Source organism: Theropithecus gelada, chromosome 8, assembly GCF_003255815.1.
Source record: "Theropithecus gelada isolate Dixy chromosome 8, Tgel_1.0, whole genome shotgun sequence".
Taxonomy (NCBI): domain Eukaryota; kingdom Metazoa; phylum Chordata; class Mammalia; order Primates; family Cercopithecidae; genus Theropithecus; species Theropithecus gelada.
The window spans coordinates 69750860-69773282 of NC_037676.1; the positions used below are offsets into that span (position 1 = coordinate 69750860).

The 22423-nt window shown below is 38.2% G+C and overlaps 1 protein-coding gene across 1 annotated transcript in view; it reads right to left on the minus strand.

The window, feature by feature from the left end:
- CPA6 (carboxypeptidase A6) overlaps positions 1-22423 on the minus strand; it is a 309118-nt gene that overhangs the window by 45759 nt on the left and 240936 nt on the right. Inside the window, exons 7-8 of the mRNA XM_025394528.1 lie at positions 12081-12191; positions 11480-11570 (exon numbers count right to left, since the gene is read on the minus strand). Coding sequence (XP_025250313.1) covers positions 11480-11570; positions 12081-12191 — 202 coding nt within the window. The remainder of the gene's footprint in view (positions 1-11479; positions 11571-12080; positions 12192-22423) is intronic.

The following is a 22423-nucleotide window of genomic DNA, read 5'->3' on the forward strand; positions in this document are numbered from 1 at the left end:
GACAAGGTGACTGCCCTTCTGTCTTTTGTCATTATTCAGCATACCTCAGCTTTTCAAACAATTATAAAAGGTGGTAGATAAAAAGAATATCATCATTTACCTACATCTGTGTTTGAGAATAGCATTCAGAAGAGATGGTTTTAATAGCAGAAAAGTTACATCATAAGGAGTTTGGATTAAAAACAAGAATATAAATTGAAAGGGAATTGGGAATCTGAAAATAAGGAAAATATTTAATAACGTTAGTGACCCAGGAGGAATATAATGCTATAATGCTTATGAAACGATAAAATGGTAACAAGGACCCCAAAAATCAAAGCAGTTCTATAGGCATGAAATTTATGAAAATAAAAAACAGCATGACTTCTCAAATGCAAATGGTACAGCTGGAGGAAAATTATCAGAGAGATATAGTTTGTTATCAGTGAAATCAGAAATGCAAAAACACTGAAAAGCAGCCAGTATAGTGGAAAAGGAATTAGTAGGTAAAGGTTTTTTGAAAACCTTACTCATATGCTGACGGACAGACTGGAGGCCTCCTAAAGATTGAGCAGCATGGGAGCGTTACCTGCTGAAACAGGGACAATAAAATTACTGGACTTAATAATCAGTACCAAATAAAAAATCAGTAGCTTAGTGTCCCAAGAGCCAAGGGAGTGATTCTGCCACCTCCCCCATGTCTCACTTCAAAAATAGCATTTTTATGTGCTGCTCACTCATTGACTTTCAAAACTAAGTTATTTGTAAAATATTTTTATTTTATTTTATTTTATTGAGACAGGGTCTGGCTCTGTCACCCAGGCTGGAGTGCAGTGGCACAGTCTGGGCTCACTGCAACCTCTGCCTCCCAGGCTCAAGTGATCCTAACCACCTCAGCCTTCTACTGAATAGCTGGGACTACAGGCACACGTCACCATGCCCAACTAATTTTTGTATTTTTTTTGGTACAGACAGGGTTTTGTCATGTTGCCCAGGCTGGTCTCAAACTCCTGAGCTCAAGTGATCCACTTGCCTTGGCCTCCTCAAATGCTGCGAGTACAGGCATGAACCATTGCACCTGGCCTGTAAAAGGTTTTTAAACATTGTTTGTAATGTCATTATCAAAAACTTCAGCAAATATATTTATTCATGATGTTGCAATAGATGTTATAAATAACTAGATATTGTCCTTCAAATGCAAATTCTTACATATTTACCCACAAGAATAATCAGAGATATAAAACAACAATATAGTGTACTGTGTCTACACACAAAATGAGTCCCAAGAATTATTTATAATCTGTTGTTACAAAAAATTCATTTTAAAAAGCTTTTGGGCATGTTCTGCCTAAGGATCATGAAATATAAAACAGGGAGAGGAAATGATTTTTGCATATAATCAGTGTTTTAGATCAGGAAAAGAACAACTTAAGAGCTACTTCACAAAAGATAGAATAGCTCTTTTTAGCAGTGTACTAGCTGGAAAATAGGTTTGAATAGGAAGAGAAGAAAAGGAAAGCTTTTCGTATTTTCTTTAAATCTTAGAAACAAAAGATTTCCAGTTAGCCTGTGATCTTCTATCCTAGAAAGAATGAAGTTAGCAAAAATATGTTTAAAGTTGATGGGACAGGAGTGCTAAAAGGGATTAATATATTCCTTAGTTGAGTAGTGCTAAGGAGGGAGATAATAGCTTACTAATATTTCTAGTAGATACATTGTTTTAAAAGGACAAATTAGCATGGTAGATGGCAATGAAATATGAAAAGGTAAGATAGTAGCAGTAATGAATACAAGGAAAAAGAAAAATTGAGCTGAATGTTAGACAAAGCTTATGAAAGAATTCTTGGTCAAAGTAATAGATACAAAGTAGGAAACGAAATGTTTATAAAAGACTCTGTACTGGTCAGAGTTTCATGAAAGGGCACAGAATCCACTATGGCTAGTTTTAAGCAGAGGGGATTTTATTTTTACTTTTATTTTTTGAGACAAGGTCTCACTCTGTCACCCCCGCTGGAGTATAGTGGTTTGATCTTGGCTGACTGCAACCTCCACCTCCCAGGCTCAGACAATCCTTCTGCCTCATCCTCCGAGTAACTGGGATTACAGGCACATGCCACCATGCCTGGCTAATTTTTGTATTTTTTTTTTTTTGTTGAGATGGGGTTTCATTATTGTTGCCCAGCTGGTCTCGAACTCCTGAGCTCAAGTGATCTGCCTGCCTAGGCCTCCCAAAGTGCTGGGATTACGCGCTTGAGCCACCATGACTGTTAGCAGAGGATATTAAAAAAAAAAAAAAGTATAAAACATTTTTCAGAGCCTTCTTGGAAGACTTGACCAAGAAGGCTACTGTCTCTTCCAAGATGAGGAAGCAGCACATTCAGGGGAGAGCCAAGAAGGTGAGCTGCTTTGGATGAACCACACACTTGCATAATGGTAGCAGACAGTAGGACCATGGAAGCCACGGGAAAACAACTTCCATCTTTCTTCCATGCTTTAAGCCGAGGTGAACGCACCAAAGAGGTAGAACCTAAGACAGACCCAGATCCCTAACTTAAGGAGTTCTAGAAATGCAGCTTTTATTTATTTTAATTTTAATTTTAATTTTTTTTTTTTTTTTTTTTTTTGAGATGGAGTCTTGCTCTGTTGCCCAGGCTTGAGTGCAGTGGTGCGATCTTGGCTTACTACAACCTCCACCTCCTGGGTTCAAGCGATTCTCCTGCCTCAGCCTCCTGAGTAGCTGGGACTACAGGTGTGGGCCACCACGCCCGGCTAATTTTTTGTATTTTTAGTAGAGATGGGGTTTCACCATATTGGCCAGGCTGGTCTCAAATTCCTGACCTCGTGATCTGCCCACCTCGGCCTCCCAAAGTGCTGGGATTACAGACGTGAGCCACCACGGCTGGCTGCAGCTTTTATCTTTTTGGCCTCAGCAGTACAGGTAGTCACTTAGAAAGAGTTTGGAATGGATGGAGAGTGCCCATACCCATAATGTACACTACTGACTTCATTCTTAGAGAAACTGAAAGGAAAACACCTAAAATAACAAAATCAGAAAGATCATTAAGAACCAGTTCTTCTGGCTGGACATGGTGGCTCACATCGGTAATTCCAGCACTTTGGGAGGCTGAGTTGGAAAGATTGTTTAAGTGCAGGAACTTGAGACCAGCCTGGGCAATATAGTGAGAAATTTTCCTCTATGAAAAATAAAAAATAAATTAGCCAGGTGTGGTGGCTCACACTGGTAATTCCAGCTACTCTCAGAAGGCTGAGGTGGAAGGATTGATTGAACCCAAGATGATGAGGCTTTTAGTAGAGGCTGCAGTGAGCCAGGATTACACCACTGCACTCCAACCTGGGCAACAGAGCTAGATCCTATCTCAAAAAGAAAAACAAAAAATTCCCAAAAACCAGTTCTTCCTAAGTTTCAGCATTCACTGTTAGCTCTTCTTAAGTATCAAAAGGACTGTTATACAGGATTTGAAAGACAACATTTAAAATAAGAAATACCTTCAGGCTACACACTTTTATTTGGAAACTGTGATACTATTGTGACACTGTTACTTGTAGGAGGCAGCAAAGAAGAAAGTAAGTTGTCTGGCATTGGTAAGTTCTGGAGAACCAAGTGCAGATAAGATTGTTTTAGATACACTATGATGAGGATAAAAGGCTCTAAAACCATCATCAAGAAGTCAGGCCAGCACTAATTCTAATTGTGTTAATGTCTAAAATGATAGCTGGGTTTTCCAGCAATATGACAGAATTGTGGCAGATACTGTGATAAAAGCTCCTGCTGCAAACACATCTAAAGGATCAATAAAACAACGTAAATACATGGCAAAGTTCTCAAAAATGTTCCCGAGGGTACAAGTGTGAAGAGGGAGCTGGAATAATGGCTGAAGCCGAAGCAAAAGCTGCAGGCATGCTTGGGGTGTTTGCTGGTCTGTGACCTGGAGACTTGTTTCAGTGGCCACAAGTGGTGGAGGCAGGGATCAGCATTTGGGTTCTCAGTATGCAGGAAAAGGGAGCAAGACCCAGACATACACCTGGGAGTCTCAGAGTAGGACACTTTTTTTCTTTCTTCTTCTTCTTCTTTTTTTTTTTTTAAATACAGAGTCCTGCTCTGTTGCCCAGGTTGGAGTGCAGTGGTGTGATCTCGGCTCACTGCAACTGTTCAAGCCATTCCTGTGCCTCAGCCTCCCAAGTAGCTGGGATTATAGACATGTGCCACCACACCTGGCTAATGTTCATACATTTAGTAGATATGGGGTTTCACCATGTTGGCCAGGCTGGTCTCGAACTCCTGGCCTCAAGTGATCCGCCCAACTCGGCCTCCCAAAGTGCTGGGATTACAGGTGTGAGCCACCGTGCCTGCCCCAAAGTAGGACACTTTCCATGAAAATGTGGGCTTTAAAAAATCGGCCTTCATGGGAAGATGCCAAACTCTGGCTGGGAAAGAAAAAAGTCTTCCTGGAGAATTCATAACCATATGCCTGACATCTCATGGGTTTGTAAATTCAAACTATTTGCATGGTGTGTGGTGGTCCAAGATCAGAAATAGTGCCTGGGGGATCTTCCTCTGCTTCCCTCTTACACCATACATTCCCAATCTCTCATTTTTTTTTTTTTAAATTTATTTCATTTCGGATAAAACAGTTTCATTCATATTGTTATTCTGATACCTAAACTACTCCTCTGCAGTTTCACATTGTTTAACTCTTTAACCAAATGAGTAACAGGAATCATTCACAGCAACTTGATCCCTAAGGAGTCAGACTACGGTTAGAAACAGACACTAAAGTCAGTCAGATTTGACTTTTCATTTGAGCTCAATTCATAATCTTGAGCAAGCTCCATAACTTCTCTCTTCGTTTCATCAGCCAAATAGGGATAATAATAGCATCTACCAATGAGAAGTTCATGTTGGGCATTTAGCACTTACTTGGCTCATAATGAGTCCTTAAGAAATGCCAGCCATGTATCAACAATGCTGTGCAAATCCTTATGACCTAAATTTCTAAATATCCAGGATTCTAGGTCCTTAGCTTTCTTTATAAAAAGCATAACTAAGCATTACGGTTTAGCTCATTGATCTTCTAGTTTTAAAATTTTCTACCAACTTTGATAGATATTAGATGATTTATATCTTTTCATATTAAATTGGTTGTTAAGCAAAGAATATGATAAGCCAACAGATCTTTCCACTTTGTATTTCTCCAGGATCCCAAATAATTTCTTAGGAGTAGGATGTGAACTCATTAAATCTTTTGAGACTGTCTTATATAATTTCTAGCACTTTGCAATATAGAAGGGGCTCAATACATTTGTTTGGATACAAAAGTGGATTAATGTATGTTAGAGTCATCGCTAACGGAGGTGGCAGGAATCTTAAGGGCCTAGTCTGACCAGTTAGTTGATGTTTAATCCCCATCAACATGTCATTCTCAGCCAGAAGTTATCTGGATCAGAGCTTGTCTACTAATCTCCAGTGACAGAAATTAACTCTTCTAAGGCAGTGCATTCTTGCTGTTCCATGCCTCTGAAATTTGATGTGGATTAGTTCTCTCCCTCAGCTTACCTTGAAGCCAGACTCAGCACTTCATCACATCCCCAGGGTGATATTGTGAAATATGTATTTGGTCTTCATCCTGTTTCCTGGAATACATACAGCTCCTAAAATCTTTAGACTCTGGAGTGATGAGTATCTTTGTATGTTAATAGGATGACTTGTGGCTGGGGGTCCCTAGTCACAGCTTCAGAACGGGGACAGGTCACTGAAAGACCAAGCCATGAGAGGGTTGGGACTTTCAGTGCCACCTCCCCAACCTCTTGGGAAGGTTTAAGGTTGAGCCAATCACTAATGGCCGGTGATTAATCAAGCATGTCCACATGATCAAGCCTCTGTAAAAACCCAAAAGAATTGGATTCAGAGAGCTCTGGATAGCTGGACACGTGGAGGTTCATGGAGGGTGGTGCCCATGGAAAGGGCATGGAGCTTTCATGCCCTTCCCACATACCTTGCTCTATGCATCTCTTTCATCTAGCTGTTTATCTGTATCCTTTATAACAAACGGACTAGCATATATAAAGTGTTTCTATGAATCATTGTAGCAGATCAAACTGAAAGAGGGGGTCTTGGGAACCCTGATTTATAACCAGTCAGTCAGAAGTACAGGTCGCAAGCTGACATTTGTGACTGGTATTTGAGGTTGGGGGCAGTCTTGTGGGACTGAGCCTTTAACCTGAGGAATCAGACACTCCCTTTAAGTAGACAGTGTCAGAATTGAATTGAATTATAAGACACCCAGCTGGTGTCCACTGCAGAGCTGCTTGGGGTTTAGCAAGAAAACCTCAAACATCTGGTGTCAGAAGTGTTGTACTAAGAAAAGTAAAAACACTTTGGGTTTTTCTGATCATTCCTTACCCAGAGGACAGATCCAATTCCACAAATCCTTATGTTGGGGCTTAGAAATTGACACCCCTGCCTGGGTGTGGTGGCTTACACTTGTAATCCCAGCACTTTGGGAGGCTGAGGCAGGTGGATCACTTGAGGTCAGGAGTTTGAGACCAGCCTGGCCAATGTGGTGAAACCACATCTCTACTAAAAATACAAAAATTAGCCAGGTGTGGTGGCGGGTGCCTGTAATCCCAGTTTAGGAGGCTGAGTCAGGACAATCGCTTGAACCTGGGAGGTGGAGGTTGCAGTAAGCTGAGATCACGTCACTGCACTCCAGCCTAGGCGACAGAGTAAGACTCTGTCTAAAAGAAAAGAAAAGAAAGAAAGAAATTGACACCTCCAATATAGCACCCTGGCATGCTAATTATTTTCAATTAATGGCCCTTGAAGAACAGCAGATCCTGGAAGAAGCTTTATGCTGATATTTCCTTATCTAGCTCAAGTCCAGACCCGCCAAAGAAGAAAACAGTTACCTGTAGTCCTTTCTCTGAGTTTTCATTAATTTAACTCATATTGCAGGAAGAGACTGAGGTTTGTCAACACACCTGGACAAGCATTTGTCATCAACTATTGTCTGCTGTATGTTCTATAAGCCCATAGAATTCCCCTAAAAATATTTCACCATGCCTCAAACTGCCACATTTCTCCCTACCCCTATAAAGAAGAGTTTATAAACATCTGTACCCCATTGGATTATTGGGTAATCATCCGTCTGTGATTCTCTCATGCTATGCATGTTAAAATAAAATTTGTATGCCTTTCATCCTATGAATCTGCCTTTTGTCAGCTGATTTTCAGCGAACCTTCAGAGGGCGAAGGGAGAGTTTTCCCTTGACTCTACACTTGGTGGAGTAGATTGTACTGAGTATCACCTGTGGTGGTGGTTGTGAAATGCTGGAGAATTTGCATACTTCACGGCAAAATTTAATTGCAATCCTCTATAGGCATTTTTGAGTACTAAACTCTCTTTCCATACAGTCTAGCAACATTACCTCTTTTTATTGCTCTCCTTGCCCCAAATTTAGGCTCTGAAATTCTCTATATTTTCAGAACAATTCAGTTTAGGTCCTTAGCTAGTATAGCTCTCTCCAAACAAAAGCCATTCAGCTGGAGGAACTCATCGTTTTAGAAAGCAGGCCAGTGGTCATCTACTGTTTATTTCATAGGGATTGGCTGAAAACCACCAATTTGTAATGGTTTTTCTCTTCACCCCAGATGATCTACCCAAATGATTGCCCAAGCAGAACTGCCCCCTGCTCCACTTTTTTTTTTGGATAGAGTGGGAGGGTGGTGGTCAGAGAAGGGCATACATAGAGAGGGGCACATGTGGTTCGGCTGCTAAAAAAATCATATAGTTTTCTCCATATTACATCTAATTTATAATATTAGGTAACTGAGTGTTCTAAAAGAGTTACTATGTTTCAATAAGTGCCTAACTTGCTCCTAAATAGAAACAAAAACATTTTTATAATAGCTTTGTTTTATAATCAGCTATAATTCACATATTATGAAATCTACCCTTTTAAAATGTATAATTCAATGACTTTCAGGATACTCACAATTGTCACATCTCATTCTAGAATGTTTTCATCACCTCCAAAAGAAACCCCTTGCCCCTTAGCAGCCACTCCCTAATTTTCCCCTCGCCTCAGCCGGTGGCAACCACTAATCTACGCTCTATATAGATTTGCCCGTTCTGGACATTTCATTTGCTCTTTTGTGACTTTTTTCACTTAGCATAATATTTTTAAGTATCATGTATGTTGCAGAATGTATCAATACTTCATTCTTTTTATGCCCAAATAATATTCCATCCTATAAATATACCACATTTTATCTGTTCATCGGTTGATAGACATTTGGGTTGCTTCCACTTTTTGGCTATTATGAATAATGCTGCTATGAACATTCATGTACAAGTCATTATGTGGGCAAATGTTTTCATTTCTCTTGGGTATATATATCTAAGAGTGGAGTTGCTGGGTCATATGTTTAACTTTTTAGGGAAATGCCAAACTGTTTTCCAAAGTGGCTGCACCATTTTACATTCTCACCAGCAAGTATGAACGTCCCAGTTTTTTTACACCCTCACAAACATGTTATTGTCTTTTTATTACAGCCATCTTAGTGGGTGTGAAGTGGCACCTATTCCTATTGTGGTTTTGATGTACATTTCTCTGTTGGCTAATGATGCTGAGCATATTTTCATGTGCTTATTCCCTTTTATATATCTTCTTTGGAGAGTATCTGTTCAAATCATTTGCGCACTTTTAAATTGGGTTACTTGTGTTTTTATTGTGAGTTGAGAGAATTCTTTCTATGTTTTGAATACAAGTCTCTTAGTAGATACATGATTTGCGAAACTGTCTTACGTTCCATAGGCTTTTCTAAATAGTAATTTGTATTTAGGCAACACTTGAATTATTCAGAAGTTAAAGATTAAGTATGGATATTATCCAAACCCTTTACCTTTCTCCTGGATTTGTTCCAATTTGGAAAATCAGTGCTTACAGCATATTTTAAAAAGAGTGCACAGAGGAAAGAAAAAGCACAGTGCTTCACAGAGAGAATGTGCTCGATTAACTTTGGCAAATGAATGAATGAAATTTATGCATTTATTCCTGGTTCCTACCACTACTCTGACTTGTCGAGTCCCTCTGGGGGACTTTCAGAAGAGTGATATTCATCTTATGGGTGAAACACCCTCAGGAGAGCTATGAAGTATTCAAAAAGTATGCCTGTCTCTACATGCATGCTGGACTATTCCACATGCACACACTAAAGCATAACCACTATCACATGGGGATCCACACATTCTTCACGATAAAAAGCAGTTTCATATTCTGCTCTTTAATTTCAAGAATCACTGACTTAAGAGAAAGAAACAGCTGTTTTTGTCACTTCCATGCTGACCCTACAGTATTTTCAATGGTCTGGGCATTTCTATGTCATTTATGCTATGGATGTTTATTTGGAGGTTCACTTTAGGGAATTTCATACTTACCTCAATATCCCTGACCTCAGAATGATTCCTACATTGTAGTTCCCTGTCCTCTTCACGTAGCACATAGCTGCGGGAGGATGGACCTGACCCTGGGAGGGAGGCAAGTCACACTTGGCTGCCTGCCTATCGGATCAGCTGAATCCACTCTGGAGACCTTGCAGCTGACACAGTACCAGCCAGGCTGCCCGCACTTCCCTATCACTCCCAACAGTCTATCAAGATCATTTTGCAACTGCATTTGACATAATCCCTTGTATATCTTGAGTGTTGGCTCACAGCAAAAATCAGAATGATTCAAAACTGGGAAGAATCAAAGGAATTCTAGTTGGGGCTGCAGCTGAAACTGAAAAACCAAAGAAGGCATGTGTATGAAGGAAGCAAGGTGGGTAAAGGAAGAACAACAAAGGGAAGCAAGACCTTACTTGCAACCTGATATAAACAGGAGTCTAAGTTTACACAGGCAGAACTGGCTGCTGCTAGAGTTACTCAGCTCAATTACCCATCCAGGGCACTCATTCAGATGCCTGTAGGCGTGCATATGACACATATGTGGATGCGAGTCTCCGCTTACAGGCGAAACATCCCTGTGGTTATGAGTACGGAAAATGGCCCCATCAAAGAGAAGGGAAAGTGAAAAGTTTTCTTTAAATTAGTGGATTTCAGGAGTTAACATACTTGTTGTCTTAGTATAGATTGGAGAAAACAATTTCTAAATAGAAATAGCCATCTATAACACCATATCATAGTATTTATACAATGCTTTTTCCCCCCTTCATAAATGCAAGTGCTTTTAAGTATACATTATTGCTCATCATCACAACATTCCCATGAAGATAAGAGGTTGTTTCACCAATTGATGTGAGGCTTAGAGGAGAACTGACCCTGTTTTGGAGGTCAGGGAACGAGGAATGGGTTACTGATACTTAGATCCCAGTTTGGAGCTAGGAACTAAATTAGATATTTCACATATATAAATTTCTTTAGTCCCTCTAAGAACCCCACAAGGTGGTTGACATTATGATTTCATAGATTAAATAAAATTGCCCAGATCGCTGAGCTAGTAATGGTAGAATCAGACTACATTTGTCTTATTTTAGAGCCATATTCTTTTAGCTATGTCATGTTCTTATTTGCCAATTCTAATCAACTGAAGCCTCTTGCTTGGAGGGATGTGTGGAAGGAATCAAAGCCCACGCCCAGTTATTCTAGCTGATGCTAGTGGGATGGGAGGATTGGCATCTCACATAGAACCTAACCCTCATTGTAGAATGAGTGAATGTGGAATAGGCCTCATTTCTAAGGGTCTAAAGGAAGGATTTCCATTAAACAAGGGTCTATATTTTGAGGGACCTATAGAAAGTCTCAATAAAAAGGCAGCTTCTAACAACTGCATTTTGATAATAGTTTTCCATCCTCTCCTTTTTTTGCTGCAACTAAACTAGCCATGACTAATTTTCTCATTTCTCCCTGATACTTGCCTGCTTCTTTCTTCAGTAAAAGGATTTTCTTCCTTAAAATGACATCTTCCTTTTATTTTAAAGGTGATTATTAATGAAACATGGAATGCAGCAGAAATACATTCCCGACATGCGTGGTCAATCCACTTATGACCAGCAGAGTGGTAGGATATAGACAAGGTTGTGACAGCTTTGACCACGACAGACAGACGAAGGGAGGATCAGTGGTGCTTGTATGAAAAGGATAAAAAGATTTAACCAGAATTATACTACACCACGGTTCATGTTTTAATTTGGGGAATGACAAATATTCCTCAGTTTTCTGCTTTTACATATGTATTTAAATTTTCAGTTTTCAGGACTGAGTTGACAGATTTAAAATCCTTGATTTTTATATATTAAAAAAGAATTCTTTCATTTTCTTTTGCCAATTATAGCTATCATGTATGTGTCTGTACCTTTCTCTACCAGGTTTTCACACAGAGAAAAACATCAGTCTCCCATGAGCATCCTCTGGGCTCATATTTTGCAGAGTAAAACCTGCAGAAAACTTTGGATCTGGATTCCAGTTGGTCCCAAACTTACCACACCACTTCACTTTCCAGTTCCGATTGGCATCCACTCCACGGCAGCGAAACCTTGAGTTCCTTGACCTTGTTTTTCTCCAAAATCGATCCTAGACATAATTAAGAAAACAGGTGTAGAGAAAAATACTCAAAAGGTTATTCGCATGCATTTTAATAGCTCAATCAATGAACGAGTCATACCGCTGAGGAGAGAGTTCTCCTGCGGATAGACAAGCCCGGGGAGTGAAAAAGAAGACTGGATTAGTAGTGGAGACCCAGGTTCATGCTCCAATTTCTGCTACAAACTTTCTGTATTTTGCCTTCTCTTGGCCCCATTTCTTTATAGGCAAAATTGAATAGGCTGGACTAGACCAGTGATTTTTCACTATTTATTTGGAAGAAGAAATCTTTATTTATGTGAAATCTCTACAAAATCTAGACGTGAAAATGAAATCAAATTGTTGGTGCTCTGATTGGGGAAAGAGTGAAGGTCTCTTTTGCATCTCGAGAATCACTCAGCTGACTGTCTGTCCAGCTTCCTTCCTGTCCTGGAAGTTTGTGACTCTGTTTTCTAAGATTTATTTAGTCATCTTTTCAATTGGATAGGCAAAGTGACTTACATTTGTCCAACTAAAATGGTATCCATCGACGTTAAACACAGGCATGATATAGAAATATAGATGATTCAACATTTTTCTCATGGCTGGGTCACTCTTATGTGTTAGAAGAGCCTAAAAGACAAAGGTGAGATTTTTCTTTTAAATTGGTTCCCAAAAAAGGAGGAAAAAAGAGTGTGAGATATCCTTTGTACCCATGAGAAATACCAAATACTGTGGTTTAAAAAGGAATAAACTAACATGAACTTTACTCTTCGACATCATAAATTCTCTGTTAAGACTTCTGTCTGAATTAAACTCTTTATTACCAATAATCTTTTAGCAGAGCTGTTAAAAAAGATCAATTGGGCAGCCTCTTGATTGTATTTAAGATCTGGTTAAAGTTTTAGGCTGATTAAGAAAGCAACAACATAGATAGGCTTTTGTATAACCATCTGTTTTTAGATTCCATTCAATTGTGGACAAAATCATTACCTAAATCTATTTGATAGCTTTACCTGATAGATCATAACACAGACCAGCTGCATGTCATTTAATTGTCTAATTAGTAGCAGCCTCAAATCTTGGAACCTACTGCATTGAGACTCTATTCTTTTCTCCTTACTTTTCTATAAATAATTTAATGAACAATACAATATCTTTGCCATCTTTATTGTGGCTCCTTTGAAGTCTTGCTCTTGTGATTGGGTTTTACTTATATGGTGCCTGGCCCCAAGTCTGAAGATTCTGCACTACAGATTGGCCTCAAATAGAAAAATATTGTATGTGCTTTCAAGAAGATAGACATTTTGAAATACCATTCTTATGGAATGAACCTTTTAAAAAGTTCTTTATGATGCATGTTTGTCTATGTATAGAACATCTTGGAGGAGCACACAGGCCATTTATAACAGTGGTTGTCTTTGTGGAGGGGGACTAGGGGACAATGTGTGGGAAGGAGAATTATCTTTCTCTCTCTCTCTTTTTTTTTTTTTTGAGATGGAGTCTTGCACTGTTGCCTGGGCTGGAGTACAATGGAGCAATCTTGGCTCACTGCAACCTCAGCCTCCCAGGTTCACGCAATTCTCTTGCCTCAGCCTCCGGAGAAGCTGGGATTACAAGCAGGCACACCACCACACCGGGCTAATTTTTTGTATTTTTAGTAGAGACAGGGTTTCACTATGTTGGCCAGACTGGTCCCAAATTTCTCACCTCGTGCGTGATCCACCCGCCTTGGCCTCCCAAAGTGCTGGGATTACAGGCATGAGACACCACGCCCGGCCTATCTCTCATTTTACACTTATTTGGATTGTTTGCATTTTTACCATATTAAAAACACAATTCAGATAAATGAATTTGTTTAAAAAAACCCCACGTGGCTGGGCGCGGTGGCTCACGCCTGTAATCCCAATACTTGGGAAGGTCGATGTGGGCGGATCACGAGGTTAGGAGATCGAGACCATCCTGGCTAACAAGGTGAAACCCCGTCTCTACTAAAAATACGAAAAACTAGCCCGGCGTGGTGGCGGGCGCCTGTAGTCCCAGCTACTCGGGAGGCTGAGACAGGAGAATGGTGTGAACCCAGGGGGCGGAGCTTGCAGTGAGCTGAGATCCGGCCACTGCACTCCAGCCTGGGCGACAGAGCGAGACGTCGTCTCAAAACAACAACAACAACAACAACCCCCACTTTATTGGGGTATTGCTGACATACAAAGAGTTGTACATATGTAATTAATGTATATAACTTGATGCATCTTGAGGTAAGTATATACCCATAAACCATCACCATAATTTATGCCATAAACATATCCATCACTTTAATAGTTTCCTCCTGCTCTCTTTATAGATTATCATTATTATTTTTTTGTGATAAGAACACTTAACATAAGCTCTACCCTCTTAGAAAGTTTTTAAGTATATAGTACAGTATTGTTAACTATAGGCACTATGCTGTACAGTCGATCTCCAGGACTTATTCAACTCACATAACAAAAACCCTGTTTCCCCCTCCCCAAATAAAAGAATTCTAAAATTATGTATAAACTCTTGCAAAATTAAATCCTTGAAATTTCAATCTTCTTTAACATCTAGTTAAGTAGGATTTCTCAACCCACATAAGCAGCATTCTGTATTTACATAAGAATTCTATTCATCGAGAGGAAATCTAATAATACAATTTGTTAGAAACTATCACTATATTAGAAATAATATTGAAAATATAGGGATACACTCAAGAACATGAGTTAAATATAATCTTATATATAATCTAAATATCTATGAGGGTAACACAAGTTTATAAACATTAATACCCTTTCTCTCTTGTCCTTTTGTTTAAGACTCAATAATAATTTGTTGGGCAACTAACTTCAGTGGGACTTTCCTATATGCTTGAATTTCTATTATCTGAAGCCTCAAGCTAGGGAGAAATCCCTAGTATGCAATCAGCTGTAAAATGGTAGAATTTTTTCCCCCAGATAAATGGAGATTCCTCAATGCTTGGATGAAGTCTTCTGCTGGGATGGCAGGGACAGAGGTACGTGATTGGCTACATTCTTCCTTAGCTGTGGCTTTCCATGTCACTCTAGAGAGGAAGAGAAAAGAGATGGCAGAAGAAAGGAGCTGGGGCAACAAGCCACGAAAGAAGGGGTAGAAAAAAGCTATGGTAATTTCTCTCCCTCCTCTTCTACCATTGGGGACCACAGCTCTTTTGTCTCACTCCAAATTGAGGAAGTCTCATCTTTTCCAAGCACGGATGTTAGTACTTACATGGCCAACTGGTCTAGAGACCTGCATGACAATGCTTGCATCTTATTCTATCCTCTCCAGTGCAGGTGACCTCCATAACTTTATATTTAAAATAAACTGCTAACTTCCTTTTGAAAAACTATGACATATTTTAAGCAAATAGAAAAAATAAAGAGAAGTCTATTGCACCTATGAGCCCACCAATACATCTTGCCATATTTATGAAAGCTTTAAAAAAATTGAGATATTATAAACAAAAACTCCCTTTTTATTACTTCCTGATTCCATTTGCTTTCCCTCCACCAAGGTAATTCCTATCCTAAGTTTGACATTATCCTTTCCATGCATGATTGTATGTATTGCTACATATATATGTAGCATGAGAACAATGTATGATATTGTGTGTATGCCTTAACATTATATGTAAGTGAGATATGTTAATCTGTGATCTGCTTTCTTCCCAATATAATGTTGATGTTTATTAAGTTGAGGATTTATTCATTTTAACTGTTAAATGGTATTCCATTATAGGTAAATACACAACTTATTTTGTTGATGGACAGTAAGACTGAGTTTGGTATTTCACTGTTATAATATTGCAATAAATATTCTTGCATATTTCTCCTAGACATGTGAGAGTTTGTTTATAACATATAGCCAGGAATGGATTTGTTGGGTCATGAATTTACATGTTTTTAATTTTACTAAATGTTGCCATATTTTATTAAATCAGTAAACACTCCTATCTGCAGTGAGTGCACAGGCTACCTGTGCCAGATGGATGGAATTGCATTAATGCACTCTGGTCTATATCAGTTCATCAAACCCACACCATGGATTATATAGAATCTGATGAGTCTGGTAGGATGTGTCTCCCCACGTTTTTTGAGTTTAAAATTATCTTGGCTATTTTTGACTCTTCTCTGTTCACATTAATTTTGAAATCAAGGTTGAACACATTAAGGAGGTTCTGTTTTGTACTCAGGTTGTTTTTGTCACTAATGGTTGTTGAATTTTAACAAATGATTTTTCTTCCTGTATTGTCATAATCATTTGGTTGTTATGATGTGTCAAGAATTAATTTTCTGTTAAACCATCCTTGTATTCCTGGGATAAGCCCATTTGGTTATGATGTGTATTTTTGATATGTTGGCAGGATTCAGGTTGCTAAAGCAGTCATACACTATATAACAATGTTCTGGTCAACAATGGATTGTATATGCCACTGTGGATCCACAAGATTATAATGGAACATGTAGAGAAATCTGCTATGTGACACTTGATATTTACATTGCAGATCAATAGGGAAAATGGCTGAAATTCAGTAGTGATGCTGGGGCATTTGGTTTTCCACATGAAAAAATATACATAAATAAAATACCATCTAGGTTTGCCTAAGTACACTCTATGATGTTCACACAATGATGAAATCGCCTAATAACACATTTCCCAGAACGTATCCTCATTGTCAAGCAATGCATGACTGTATTAACATCCGCATTTCTACATGAGCTAAGTGTATGATTTTCTTTCGTATTTTGTCCTTGTTTGGTTTTGCTACAAGCGTTACATTACCCTATTGTGATTTGTGGGTATCTAAAAATTATATTTGTAGAATATTTTTTAATATATTTGAATTATTAGTTCCCTGAATGGTTGAACTCAGTTCTAAGATCATTTAGGTCTAGAGCAGAAGTTAATGAAATATAAAACGAAGATACACTGAGAAAGATATATTCTTGTTTTCTCTTTTATTGACTTCTGCTCTTTATCATTTTGTTGTTGACTTAACAATTTTTTTTTTTTTTTTTTTAAGAGACATCTTGCTCTGTCACCCAGGCTGGAGTGCAGTGGTACAATCATAGCTCCCTGCACCCTCAAACTCCTGGGCTCAAGTGATCCTCCTGCCACAGCCTCCCAAGTAGCTGGGACTACAGGCAGGAGGCACTCAGCTAAATATTTAATTTTTTTTTCTGAATCTTTTTAAAATTATACTTGTTCTAGGGTACATGTACACAACGTGCAGGTTTGTTACATAGGTATACGTGTGCCATGTTGGTTTGCTGCACCTATTAACTCATCATTTACATTAGGTATTTCTCCTAATGCTATCCCTCCCCTTGACCCTCACCTCAGGACAGGCCCTGGTGTGTGATGTTCCCCACCCTGTGTCCAGCTGATCTCATTGTTCAATTCCCACCTATGAGTGAGAATATGCAGTGTTTGGTTTTCTGTCCTTGAGATAGTTTGCTCAGAATGATGGTTTCCAGCTTCATCCAAGTCCCTGCAAAGGACATGAACTCATATTTTTTAATGGCTGCATAGTATTCCATGGGGCATACGTGCCACATTTTCTTAATCCAGTCTATCATTGATGGACATTTGGGTTGGTTCCAAGTCTTTGCTATTGTGAATGGTGCCACAATAAACATACATGTGCTTGTGTCTTCATAGTAGCATGATTTATAATCCTTTGGGTACATACCCAGTAATGGGATCGTTGGGGTCAAATGGTGTTTCTAGTTCTAGATCCTTGAGGAATCACCACACTGTCTTCCACAATGGTTGAACTAGTTTACACTCCCACCAACAGCGTAAAAGTGTTCCTATTTCTCCACATCCTCTCCAGCATCTGTTGTTTCCTGACTGTTTAATGATTGCCATTCTAACTTGCATGAGATGGTATCTCATTGTGGTTTTGATTTGCATTTCTCTGATGACTAGTGATGATGACCATTTTTTCATATGTCTGTTGGTTGCATAAATGTCTTCTTTTGAGAAGGGTCTGTTCATATCCTTTGTCTGTTCATATCTACTTTTTGATGGGGTTGTTTGTTTTTTTCTTGTAAATTTGTTTGAGTTCTTTGTAGATTCTGGATATTAGCCCTTTGTCAGATGGGTAGATTGCAAAACTTTTCTCCCATTCTGTAGGTTGCCTGTTCACTCTGATGATAGTTTCTTTTGCCATGCAGAAGTTCTTTCGTTTAATTAGATCCCATTTGTCAATTTTAGCTTTTGTTGCCATTGCTTTTGGTGTTATAGTCATGAGGTTCTTGCCCATGCCTATGTCCTCAATGGTATTGCCTAGGTTTTGTCCTAGGGTTTTTATGGTTTTAGGTTTAACATTTAAGTCTTTAATCCATCTTGAATTAATTTTTGTATAAGGTGTAAGGAAGGGATCCAGTTTCAGCTTTCTACATATGGCTAGCCATTTTCCCAGCACCATTTATTAAATAGGGAATCCTTTCCCCATTTCTTGTTTCTGTCAGGTTTGTCAAAGATCATATGGTTATAAGTGTGTGGTGTTATTTCTGAGGCCTCTAGTTCTGTTCCTTTGATGTATATATCTGTTTTGGTACCAGTACTATGCTGTTTTGATTACTGCAGCCTTCTAATATAGTTTGAAGTCAGGTAGCGTGATGTCTCCAGCTTTGTTGTTTTTGTTTAGGATTGTCTTGGCAATGTGGGCTCTTTTTGGTTCCATATGAACTTTAAAGAAGTTTTTCCAATTCTGTGAAGAAAGTCACTCGTAGCTTGATGGGATGGCACTGAATCTATAAATTACTTTGGGCACTATTGCCATTTTCATGATATTGATTCTTCCTATCCATGAGCATGGAATGTTCTTTCATCTGTTTGTGTCCTCTTTTATTTTGTTGAGCAGTGGTTTGCAGTTCTCCTTGAAGAGGTTCTTCACATCCCTTGTAAGTTATATTCCTAGGTATTTTATTCTCTCTGTAGTAATTGTGAAAGGGAATTCATTCATGATTTGGCTCTCTGTCTGTTAATGGTGTATAGGAATCCTTGTGATTTCTGCGCATTGGTTTTGTATCCTGAGATGTTGTAGAAGTTGCTTAGGAGATTTTGGGCTGAGACGATGGGGTTTTTAAAATATACAATCATGTCATCTGCAAACAGGGACAATTTGACTTCCTCTTTTCCTAGTTGAATACCCTTTATTTCTTTCTCCTGCCTGATTGCCCTGGCTAGAACTTCCAGCACTATGTTGAATAGGAGTGGTTTTTTTTTTTTTTTTTTTTTTTTTTTGGTAGAGACAGGGTCTCCCTATGTTGCTCAGGCTGGTCTCAGACTCCTGGGCTCAAGCAATCCTCCTTTCTCAGATTCCTAAAGTGCTGGGGTTACAGGCATGAGCTACCAGACCTGACCTGTCATTGACACTTTTGTTCTTTTTCTAATTTCTTGAGTGGATAGATCAGCTCACTAACTCAGAGACTATTCTTTTCTAACACATTGATTTAAAATTATAAATTTCCCTTTAATACTACTTTAGTTGCATTCTATATGTCTATCAAGATGAAATTGCCTACGATATATAGTAGTTTTGTTACCATTCAGTTCTAAATACTGAATTTCCTTGATTTAAATTTTATGTATAAATGTTTTTGTTTCTAAATATGCTAATCTTTTTTTTAAAATAAGTGATTTCTGACAACTGCATTACAGTTAGAGAACATGGTATTCTTAACAGATTATTTGGTATTTGTTGATACTTGCTTTGTGGACTAGAATATAATGAATTTTTGTGAATGTTCCAGTTGTGCTTGAAAAAAATATACATTCTCTAATGATTGGGTAAAAGTACTATATGTGCTCATTGGATTATGCTATTACTGTTTGTATCACCTATATTCTTAGTAAACATTTGTCTGCTATTTTAATCACTGAGAATTGTGTTAAAACCTCATATTGTTATTTTGGCCTTATTGGCTTCTCTTACATGCTATCAATTTTTGTTTTATATATTTTGAGGCCATTGACATCATTTACAATTTTTTCATTTCTAAGTAATATATTAATCAAAGAAGCTGTTCTGTAGTATTCTATTCTGGAAACAGTTTAATTTCCAAGACTTGTCAGAACGTGTTCTTCCTCTGACAAACAAGCAGGGTGTCATTGTATTGCATATGCTATATTCGTGATTTTTATAACTCTCTAAGAATTTCAGCTATTCTCCATCTGGTCACACAAAGCAAGAATCATCACGATGTGACGACTGTTAAATACTGAACAGGACGTTTAGGAGAACTCCTTGCTTGAGTGCCTTAAATAATAGGACACAGATCATTTAGGTGGCGGTTTCTAGAAGAAACATGACCATGTGTCTCTATTTCCTATTATTCTAACATATGATAACCATCAAGAACACAGGGGTGTGCTTTTCTTCTAATGTGTAGAACTATTTTTAGCAATTGATAGATACCCCCCATACACATTGAAAAGGAGATGCCCAATAATCAAGTTGCATCTGGACCTACAAAGTCTAATTTCTTTATTACTATTGTTGCTTATGAGGAAGACTTAAGTAGTTGCGATCCGAAAGCCTGTTGCAAAACAATGCACCACACGCCTCAGTGTGGCGGTCCCTAGGTACTGCATCACCTCACTTAATTTATTTTAAAGAGGCTTCACCAAACCGATTTGTTCAATTAAAAGATATTAAAGAAAGTTTTTAGTATTATCTTCTGCCAGGCAAACGATAAGTTTGGAACTGATTGGAGCATTTCTGAAGTTAATTAAGAAAGACATAGAATGAATCTATTTGGTATTCACCATCTGCCAAGACTATTTTGGCCTCTACATACTGATGTACATGTTATATATCGGAATTCACCAAATACACTTTGGTTAAAATCAAAGACAAATTTTGCCATGACTAATGCCTTTGTGTGAAATGACAAAGTCAGGTGAAGGGTTTCCCTCCTTTTCAATGTTTTTGGATTTATGTGGTTGAATGTTGCTTTCTTAGAGCTCATGACAGCAAGGAATATGGAGATCATTTTTTTTGAGGATTGGTGTTAATGGCTTTTAAAAAGATAGCTTTAAAACTTTCCTCTATTTTTATTTTAGAATCACTGCAGAGGACCTAAAAATAACCACACATCCAACGCAGGACACACTGGCAGAACGAAGCCTGTTACAGCTAAGGCCAAAGAAAGGGGCACAGCCACCATCAAGCTGAAGACCAGCCTCAACTGGACTGGACAGGAATATCACTTAGGACAGGTAAACACTGCGGCACCAAAGTGGGTGCATCTCAACACAAAGGAGGTATTTAAAATTCAACACCAGGAGAATTAATTAGAGTGGGGGAGAGTTTACAGGGAAGTTTTTTTTGTTTTGTTTTGTTTTGTTTTTTGTTTTTTTTTTAAGGGGATCTTAATCTATAAAAATAGCTGATATCACACTACATGATACTCATTAAATACAAAATGGTTAATCAGATAACAGTTTGAAAGTAACAAGAAAAAAAGGCTCCATAAATGAAGGGTGAAAAACTGAAAATCATCTCCTAATCTTGTATATTATAGTTATTTTTATACTTATACTTAGAACCACCCAGAGTGACTAATCTAACAGGGCAAGTGAAGACTAGAAAATGTTGTCAATTATTCTACATTTTCTAATAAGAGACATAAATATTTGAAATGTTTAGTGTCACCAGGAAGAATATACTGCTAGATACATGTCTATTCTTTTTCCTAAGTAATGCCACTTCACATTTCACACAGAGATAGCCTAAAAACAGTGGTTCAGTGGTTGTATTTGCTCATGAGAAGAAGCCAGGACAACTCTGGTATTATGAAGATCTACTCTATAAGTATATTTTACCTACCAAAAAAGAAAGTACAGGTGTCTTCACTTTGCATGGCTCTTATATACACAAATTTGTTACTGTACTTTAGTTAAATAACACTAGTCCTCCCACAGAAGTGTGAGTTTTGGTTACCACTGCTAGATCTCCAGTCTACAAATCACTATATAAGTAAAAATGAGCATCAAGATCTGTGATCCATTATACCATTTCTCTGAAAGTCTGTCAGTGGGTGATTGGTTACTACTGCGTAACTCATCATCAGTTTACACACAGACAGCAAAGTGTGTAGTTGTGTTGTGTCCTTGTTTCCCGGTGATAAATCTACAAGGTAATTTACAATAATGGATGGTGGAAGGAGGAAATTGTCCAACAAAGGTGAAAGTGCAGCAAAGAAATGAAAAGTGCTAATGCTGGAGGTGAGATCTGAACCAAATATAAATGGAGCTTAGAACAAATAGCTGACTAGTAATGTTGACACTGCACCATTCAGCTCTAGATATGCAGCCAGAGGAATACAGTGAGGACCAATTTACCAATACAGATGAGACAAGAGGTTGGGATGAAAAGGATGATGATAGTCCAGAAGAAGTGACCTGGCAACACTTCACATTAAAGGAACTCTAAGATATTTCGTGACATTGAAAGTATAAAGGAAAAAAAAGTACTGGAAGCTGATTCAGTGAAGAAAGGAGTATGACAATCTGCCAAGGCAAATTTTTTTTATGAAAGATGCTCATTTCATATTGCAAGCTATACAGAGAGAAGACAATGAACACAACCCAAACTACCCTTTATAAGTTTTTTTTTAACAAAGAAATAAGATGTTTTAATTCTCAGTATTTCTCATGATTTAAAACACAGCATACTAGTTTTACCACTTAAAATCATTTCCCAATACATGTATAACAAAGTAAGAGAGTTTTAAATATTTTGACAAAAGCTCTTAGGATCACAGAACAAATAATTTCTCTCATTGATTATGAAGACTGCTCTGTCTGGCTTCAGC